The sequence below is a fragment of the Gopherus evgoodei genome, chromosome 17 (assembly GCF_007399415.2).
Source record: "Gopherus evgoodei ecotype Sinaloan lineage chromosome 17, rGopEvg1_v1.p, whole genome shotgun sequence".
Classification (NCBI taxonomy): domain Eukaryota; kingdom Metazoa; phylum Chordata; order Testudines; family Testudinidae; genus Gopherus; species Gopherus evgoodei.
The window spans coordinates 18,921,024-18,930,253 of NC_044338.1; the positions used below are offsets into that span (position 1 = coordinate 18,921,024).

General features: G+C 41.9%; 1 protein-coding gene across 1 annotated transcript; it reads right to left on the reverse strand.

Moving 5' to 3' along the window:
* Nucleotides 1-1,464: 1,464 nt before the first annotated feature.
* On the reverse strand, nucleotides 1,465-9,224 carry ALKBH4 (alkB homolog 4, lysine demethylase). Its single transcript, XM_030537024.1, has 3 exons — nucleotides 9,117-9,224; nucleotides 7,842-8,039; nucleotides 1,465-7,223 (listed from the first exon to the last, which is right to left on the reverse strand). Exons 1-3 carry the CDS (start codon nucleotides 9,222-9,224, stop codon nucleotides 6,549-6,551), a joined length of 981 nt encoding a protein of 326 aa, XP_030392884.1. The 3' UTR covers nucleotides 1,465-6,548.
* Nucleotides 9,225-9,230: the final 6 nt, after the last annotated feature.

The window sequence follows — 9,230 nt, forward strand, 5'->3', positions numbered from 1 at the left end:
AGAATCTGGATTGATCTTAGGGAAATGAAGTTTACTCTAGATAATAAGAAATAATAAGTCTAAGGCCAAAGCTGGCTTATGTATGACAGAAGAGTAGTCCAGACCAAAGATTTGGGGATCATAATAGGGAAAAGCTCTTAAGGTACAGTGGACTTTGTCGTCTTCTCCTCAATTGTTTCTTTGCAAGTACCTGAGACAGTTAGGATTGCTAAGCAGGTTAAGATACGATAAAATGTGCTTTGGCTCTCTCTGATGGGGACTTTTTGGAAAGATTCGCAAAATCCACTTAGTGGTGTCTTAGTGAAAGTAGGGTAAAAAGAAAAATTGTGGTTTTAATTTTAAAAAGTGGCCCAGTGCACTCTATTGTGCACATGTGGGGTTTCTAACCAAACGATTTTTGAACATGGCTACAAAAAAAAATGGCTGGAGTGTGAAACTTTGCCGGGACATAAATCCCCAGAGGATGTGTGCCTTTGTTTTGAGGAGGAAAGAGATGAGACACTGAAAAACTGATTAAGGAAAAAATCACATCTGAGTATGCTCATGGAGCATCTGCTAAGATTTTAGTAAAGCCTATTGAAACTCCCTCCCTCTTCAACATCACTTAAATTCTCCCTGATAGCGGAGGGCCCAGACAGGGACATCAGCTGGTGCTGGGACTGTAAATGTGTCAATGGAGGATTTTGCTGCAAGGAAAAGGTGAATAGTGTAGGTGCAGAAAATGCCAGATGCTTCAGAGTGTATGAATAGAACAGGGCAATTATCGAGTGATCCATCCCCTGTCATCCATTTCCAGCTTCTGGCAATCAGAGGCTTAGGGACATTGAGGGTTGCATCCCTGACCATCTCGGCTAACAGCCATTGATGGATCTATCCTCCATCAACTTAATCTAATTCTTTTTAGATAATTCTTTTTTTAACCCAGTTATACTTTTGGCCTTCACAACATCCCCTGGCAATGAGTTCCACAGGTTGACTGTGCATTGTTTGAAGAACTACTTCCTTTTGTTTGTTTTAAACCTGCTGCCTATTAATTTCATTGGGTGGCCCCTGGTTCTTGTGTTATGTGAAGGGACAAATAACATCCATAACACAAGACTTAAATAAACAAATAATTGTCATTGTGCCTGGAGTGAGTCACAGCTAAAAATGCCAAACTCAGGACAGATTGTCAGAAAATAGGGCAGACACCCCTTCCCCCCCCCCACAAACTGGTGGTATATTCTACCATTAGATTTTACCAAGCCAGTAATAAAATCTGCTGCTGGATCATTTATACTAATTTTACGAGGGAGCTACAAGCAATCCCCTTAGACATTCCAGCCCCTTATTACCACCCGGACAAACTGGACTTCTGTGATGTAAGGTTATTAAGACGAAAAAACCCACCCCACATTAGGGTCTACCCAGGTCAATGGATGCTCAGGACCTTACACAAGAAACAACTCTGTGGCCAATCCTTAGTAAATTAACTAAAGATTTATTAACTAAGAGAAGAAATGATTTATTAAAAGGTTGACAGGTAAAACATATTACTGTTGGATCAGAGAATGTAGTCCAAAATGTTAGCATGCATGTTAAATCTGCTAGTTTCCTATAAGTCTCTCTGGGTTGCCCAAGTAGCTTTAGGACCTCAGTCCTTTCGTTTAAAACTTCCCCAATCAGAATTCACCATCCAGAGATGGGGTAGGAGAGAGGTGGCCAGGAACCTTTGTTCTCTCCTTTTATATCTTGATCCTTTGTTTGCTGGAAAAATCCTGGCTGTCTCAAGGGGTCGAGCAGTTCCATGGCAGAAGTGCTTTGCCCTCAGTTCCTCATATGAATTTCAAATCTTTGCTTGCCCCTTCCTGCACACATGCCATCTGAGGTGTCTTTACCCTTATTTACAGCTTCTTTGTCATTCTGAAGAGCTAACCTGTGGGTGTTGCTCAATCTCACAACATGTTTGAGTTACAAATATATCTCAGCTTTTCATAACTTCATATATAACGATGATACATTCAAACAGGACAATGAGTTTCAGCAAATTATGACCTTTTAATTGATCCCTTACAAGGCACTCTTTGTACAAGATTTATTACAATTTTGCAACAATGGTGACCATATTAGTGTAAACGGTCACCTTCCCCTTTAGACTGCATCACAATAATAGTAAAAGACAAATACAAATTATTTGTCAGGAAAGGAAAGGCACCAGACCACAGTAATGCAGCATCAAAGTTTTGATTTTGCAAACATTTGAATATCTTTAAGCAAATGAGTACGCCCGCTGAACTCGTCTGTATGTACTGGAAGGGTTGGGGCCCAAGGCTGCTCACTTAAAATCACAGTCAAGATACAAACAGAGTTTTGGAAGGGATAAAAACTCCAGATGCAAGGTTGGAGCCAATCTGATTCTTGGGGATTTGGATGAGACTTGTGTGGGGGCAGACCACATCTGCCTACTATGGGTGCTGGCATCTTCCTCTGAGGCATCTGGTGGAGGTTCTCTCAGAGACAAGATACAGATGGACCTCAATCTGATCCAGTCTTATAATTCCTATGTTCCTATGATAAAGATGCCTTAAACACAGTGGATGAATTAAGGTATGGCATGCATTTTACAGTAGGCGGTAGTAATATGTGGGAAGGTAGAATGCACACCACCACAGAGTTAGTGTGCTTGACTTTGTGACTTTAGCAATGTATCCTTAAGCTCTGACCCTGCAATTTACAACACACAGATGGAGGCTGTGTCTGTGTGAAGCCCTATTGACGTCACTAGAGCGCCATGAAAGCACAATAGGCTGCCATGCAATGTACATTGCAGGACTGGAGCCTAAGCTCCTTGTCCAATATTTTCCAGTATTTCAGGACATCCACCCTCTTCTCTCCCCCTCTCTCTCCTACATCCTGGATTTTAAATTCTCATACCCTCAACATTCCCCATTTCATACCTTCCCTATCCTCCAAGCTTTGTACCACTGCCACAAACCCCTCCCCTCCGATTCCTTGCAGCCAGAGAAACAAAGAAACCAGTTCTATCCCCAAGTGCCTGAACAATCAGACCAGCCCATTTATTTTCTAATTAACTTCTCACCATCAATCTCCTTTGTGTCCACTTCAAAGTTAATACTCTAAATCATTTGATAACCATCTGAATATAGCAAACATCTCCATTAATATCTGTACATACAGTTCAAAGCTCACCTTTGCTTTGATTGTAACAGCTGATACCGAGAACAAAATGTTGAATAATTTAAGTGCCAGGAGAAAACTTTTGAAGGCTGTGGGGCTTTTTCCACCTAGTTCCTGTTCCAGTCTTGCTTTACCTATGCATGGAGTATTTTATGGAATACATATATATCCTAGACTGTATCTAGATGTGTGAATAATAAGAACCCATCCTATGTGAAACTGGATCTAGATTTTCTAAAGTACAGTGGTCTTTACACTGTCATGCTGTTTAAGACTATATTTTTGAAGGCTAGACTGAGTCATCCAGTGTCCTGTATGGACAAAGAAAATATAATAGTACATTAGGATGTTGACCTAATTTAATTAATTTTGACCAAATATGGTAGGCTCCCCCTTTATAAAATGTACGGGATGCAAGTCAATTTGATAAATCTGATTTTTGAGAAGGAGCCTGTTTTTGAAATGTGTTTACAAGCACTAATCTAGGTTAAATTTATACTGCTCTGATGGGAGTTACTGTTGCATTGAACTCGAATAGTTTAAATGTATTACATTAACTGCATTAGCAAAGAAGCCCCAAACTCTTCTTAGCAGCTACTAGTTACAGATTAAAAACCTCTTTATACCTTCCACAGATCTCTACAATATTTGATAATCCAGAACAACTATTCATGTCTTTACAATGCTGCCATTCTGCCTTTTCAGGAGAGAACGTGCAGATGCTTTTCACAAATCAAAACAGAGCCACCATGTGTGTTACCGATGCCATAGCAGCATGAAATGCCAGGTTTACAAGTATTGCATTCAGGAGCTCCTTAAACAGGTGCTCATGTCAATGTTTACCTAGGAAAAGTATGCACTAAGATGCAGCAAGAAGCCGTTACCAAATTAAACTTCAGCCTCTCTAAAATACATAGTATAAAACCCTTTAGTTTATAGTTCAGAATATAACAGCATACATTTTTTAAAGGTTAGTTCATTCTGAGTCTCTCTAGTCTGTTTTCCTCAGGGCAGGGACTGTCTTCATTTAGATTGTACAGGGCTGAAAACACAGCCAAGAAACACATAGTACAGCGTGAGCCAAAGTATGCACTACAATTAATCTTCTTGTTATGGAATTCTGTTCTCCATGAAACAATCTGGTACCTTGAGATTAAAACAACCAGCACATCGAATATTTTAGCAGTGGAGTGAGAGCACAGAGCGTAAGTTAAATGAAGAATGTTTAATGACTGAAATATAAGGACCAAACACTAATTTAAATACTCTGTCTACTGTCGCTTAGTAAACTAACAGCAAACAGGATGATTTAGGACCATGGTTCCAAAGTATTGTTACATATACAACTGTGGTTCTCAAGGCTTTCTAACTCACTGAACCATGGTACTGCGCTCCAGGATTCTGCCACTGCCTTCCTTACAGTCAATTGGACATGCACTGAATTGAGATGTAGTTGGGAGCACTCCAAGACTCATCTTGCAACAGAGCATGCTATGCAACTGAGTAATAGGACGTAGGTGCTAGCAGTACAAAAGAGGTTAGAATGAACTGGTACATTTACCAGAAAAAGTTGGGGGGGTCTTTAGCTTAAGAGTACAAGTTACACACAATCCTGCTTTCTGATTGGACCAAAAAGCTTGTAGCCTATGGGAGAGGGGGTGTGTGTGTTTGTTTGGTTTTTTAAATAGACATGTGGCTGTAGTAAACAAGTCTCATGCACGTTGCATTTTTATAGTAGTATCGGGCACAAAGAATTGTCCTGCCGTGACAGATCTTCCCTGTCACAGTATATTGTTTCCTGCAGAGCGAGGGAATGCTTTAACTGTGTGAAGGGAATGCTTTGCTGTCAGCAAATCTGAATAGCAGCTCATGGTTTCAAGGCTTATGCGGGAGTCACGGGTGTGACACGATGTACATTTAATACTTGCTAATGAATGTAAGAATTAATATGTTGCTATTTGTGCATTTGCATTTAAATATTTGACTAAACTGAAACTGGTTCATTTTGTCTGCAATTATGATCAGCCCTGTGTTTTGTGTATGTAAAACTCAATGTGATTAAAATATCAGATAACTCAATGCTTTTTCTATTTGTGTCAGTTGTTTGTAGTGAGTAATTTTTTTTTCTTTAATAGAAGTGGCTGAAGCCTAAGACTTACTACATGAAGAAACTAGCTTCTGCCACAGCTGACTTCTCAAATCTCCTACATGGAGTGACACAAACCTGAGCCTTTGTTGGAAGTTACAGGAAAGGATTCATGCTGTAGTCTGCCTCTTTGCTTGTTCTTAAAAACATATTTTTATAACTGTGAATTAATGGCAGGTCAGAGATTACATATGCTCAGAAAAGAACACAACCTACTTAGAGTTCAGATACTGAAGATGTCTGAACTGTCTTTGAAAACAGCCCACTGCAAATGTTGCTCCGTCGCTCTGAAATCCCAGAAGATGTAGGTCATACACTTATATATGATTAATTCTCACAATGACCGTTAATATTTTCAGTAAAGGCAAAATTACTTCAATTAGTTCTGTGCGTATTGTATTATCTATGGGTAGATACTTATGCTCCTCCCCTGGAGCGCTGGCTTTTAAAGGAACTAGCCGATGCAAACAAGAAGATTATGTTCCTAAGGAACAGTGCAGCTCTAAAAGCAGTGTCTCCAAACTGAGCCTTGACAAGTAAAGTTTGGAATCTGCTCCATTGCTTGGACTGAATTTGAACCAGAAGGTTAGTGACTAGCTCCTAGAATGATAGTGTGAAACATTCTGCCCCATAGTAAGGGACATTTATTTTTCATTCACTATTAGTTTAGGCAGAGCACCTGGATTCTTAAAATAGAGCCCTAAAAGAAAAGTCCAGGCAGTAAGAGGATCCAAAAAGCTTAAAGAACAAGACCCTTTTCTGCTTGCAGTAATTTGAAACATCAAGATCAACATAGATCAATTTACAGTAATGTTTAGACTATACAGACTGTCAAATTGAAAATCACTTACAAACTAAGTTTCCTTCCTCGTTTACACCTTAGCTTCAAGTGATTATTTTAAAGTGATTTGTTTACTACTTTGCATTTCATTACAGTAAAGACAAAAGTACAATAGCCAGCTTCTGATTCTCATCCAGCAGCTAATCCTACAATGGTTTTGGTTTTGATACTGCAAGGGAAGGCTTATTTTAAAAACAAGCAAGCACCTTCAACTGCTGCAATGTTATAACATTGCCATGAGATCTAGCTTTTGTATTTTTGCATAATTTGGTCCGATAATGGCCCTTAAACAATCTCCAAATAAGACAGTGATAAACTGCAAAAAATCTGAACTTTAATTTTCAAATATCCCAACAACTCATAATTCCAATTTTCTCCCCCTGTTCACACTGGTTTTCCTTGAAATGTCAGGGCTATTTTGAGGAGCTCTTTACCCAGTTTTTCCTGCTTTCCTCCCAAAGCGAATTCTGCAGACAGCTCCCTGAAGGTGACACAGATCCGGCGATGCTCAATGTGCTTGCGGTAAATTGCATGTTTCCACTTATAGCGTGCATCTCCATACAGCACAATCAGGGATCTCCTAGGTAAGAGAATGTCTACAGTAACTTCTTTGTATGGAATAAGTCTTGGGGGAGATGAGCAGTCAATATCCCAACTGTCTAAATTTTCACATGCTGATGTGGGAGTATAGTTGTTTGATTCATGGGTCTGACAAGCTTGAGATGAGGCAGAGTGATTTGATTCCCCACTTCCTTGACTGAGAGTGGCAAATAACTGGAGACTGTCCTCCGAATCACAGGACATGGACAGCACAGTTTTTGAGAGCAAGTTTAAGCTAACCAGTCGCTCCCCCCAAAGCCACCAGTCATCAAAGTGTGGGTCAATGGCAGACCCTCTTTCAGGCAGATAGTCCAGGTTACACTGCTCAACAGGAAAGAAATCCTCTAGCGCAGAATGAGCCTTCATTCGCTGCACAATCTCCTGGCTAAAACTGGGCAAGCCAATGAAACTATCAACTTTCAGCTTCTTTTTCTTGAAGTTCACTTTGGGCCCATAGTCCTGTTGAAAAGGAAAACCAGATGATGATAAATAAAAATCTGGGGCATGCTTTTCTAGGGAGGCATTATCCTCTGGACAAACTGAGGAGACCTGGGTCTTTTGGGTTCTATTCCCATCTTTACCAGTGACGTGCTGGTGCAAGTCATGTTCTGATTATATGACTTTCATGGGGTCATTTTATACTCCTGTATTCAGTTTTCCTGTTTATGGACACTGATAGTGCACATTCAAATACAATCATGTGTGATTCATTATAACTATATCACAAATGCACTCTTGAGAGAACATAAGAACGGCCGTATTGGGTCAAACCAAAGGTCCATCTAGCCCAGTATCCTGTCTTCCAACAGTGGCCGATGCCAGGTGCCCTTGAGGGAATGAACAGAACAGGTAATCATCGAGTGATCCATCCCGTCGCCCATTCCCAGCTTCTGGCAAACAGAGGCTTAGGGACACCACCCCTGCCCATCCTGGCTAATTTCAAATACAATTATGGTTTTATTTAAAAAAGAATCAATTTAATGAAAATATTAAAACTAAAGTATGATTTTTGTTAACTGAAGAAATAATCTCCTTCCCCAGAGGGAGTTAGAAATAAGCATATTTCTGGAATCAGACCTGCTTCCTTCGGCCAGACTGTGATAGTTTCCAGTCATCTTGATCCATCAGCTGAACCATCTGAGATTCCTCATCTTGGTTTATAAACTCCTCCAGCAAGAACACGCCAGGAAATGGAAATGCCCAGCCAGCAAACTCTGAGCATTCATTTCCTACTGCTAAACCTGCTGCTGGACAATAAGTGAAGTTACCCTTTTCCTGCGGAAATAAAAAAGGACACAGCAAGATAAAAAACTGCCATGATATCTGTTACATCATTGCAACAGGTGAGCTATGCATAAGACTGTTATAGAGTTAAAAAGTTACACTGTTTGTCTTCATTGAAATGTTGCCCTCCTTTTGTAGCTGCATCTTTGCAATGCAGGTTAATAGATGCTATCTTTCTTTAACAGTGACCTCTATAGTACAAGCCATCACTGGAGGAAAAACAACAAGCTGTGCATTCTTAAAACATAATGTATATTTGAGGGATTATTGCCCCTCTCCCATCCCTCAGTGCTCCAGGTTGCAACAAACTTCACTGGGGCAGAGAGTGCTGGACTCCCCGCAAAACCAGAGGCACCTCTACCAATGCTGCTGGTTAGAGTAACAGAATCCTATGCTTTAAAAATGGACCCACTGTCTGGTGCACTAGCCCCAGGACTACCCCAATTACTATTTTGTGTTTTTCCTGCCTCTAGGTGAAATGTGAGCAATTGACTCTGGACGGGGTGCTCCAATTGCATTACTAACAAGTCCTTTGATGCCTTTGACACAGGCCTAATCTAAACACGAAGTGATCCAGATCTGGCTGGACAGTGCCCTATTCAAAGTCGAAGCAACATCTACTGCCCTGGCTTGAGGGGATGCCTTCTGAAGCTCATTAGCATCACTTCTAATCAGGTAGAGATCAATGTCATGCTCCCCAGGCCTGGCTGTTGCCTAAAGCTATCACCAGTACCATGCCCTGGAAATGCCAAGGGCAGGGGCTGTCCTTGTGGGGTTTCCTCCACCTGGCAGGAGTAGGGGAGGGCACTTGAATGGAAGCAGCTGATGTAACAGATACGCTTCCCCCCCCCCCTTAGCCGCTCCCTCTAACGAAGGAAGGGCGGGGGGGGGGGGGAATGCAAAACCATTCCAGGCAGGGAGAGGCAGACTACAGCCCCCTCTGCCGCTCTCTGTCCTCCGGGGGCAGCAAGGGCGCACGAGGCATTGGGCAATCCCCGTGCCTGTCCGCACCGCCCCCAACCCACCCCCCACTTACCCCAACCCACCAGTGTCCCCTCCCGCCGCTACCTGCGGGGGCGGAGCGGCCGGCGCGGGCCCCTGGCAGAGCAGGCAGCGGCGGATCCCCTTGCAGCCGCAGGCGGGCCCCGCGCCCCCGCCGCCTCCCCGCGCCTCCATCCCGCG

What these genes read in the sequence shown, in the direction of transcription:
- ALKBH4 (XM_030537024.1), bottom strand. Translation starts at nt 9,224, where the DNA reads ATGGAGGCGCGGGGAGGCGGCGGGGGCGCGGGGCCCGCCTGCGGCTGC. An exon ending in CGGCCGCTCCGCCCCCGCAG is followed by an intron (nt 8,040 to 9,116) that starts GTAGCGGCGGGA and finishes TTATTTCCGCAG; the next exon opens with GAAAAGGGTAACTTCACTTA. An exon ending in AGTCTGGCCGAAGGAAGCAG is followed by an intron (nt 7,224 to 7,841) that starts GTCTGATTCCAG and finishes CCTTTTCAACAG; the next exon opens with GACTATGGGCCCAAAGTGAA.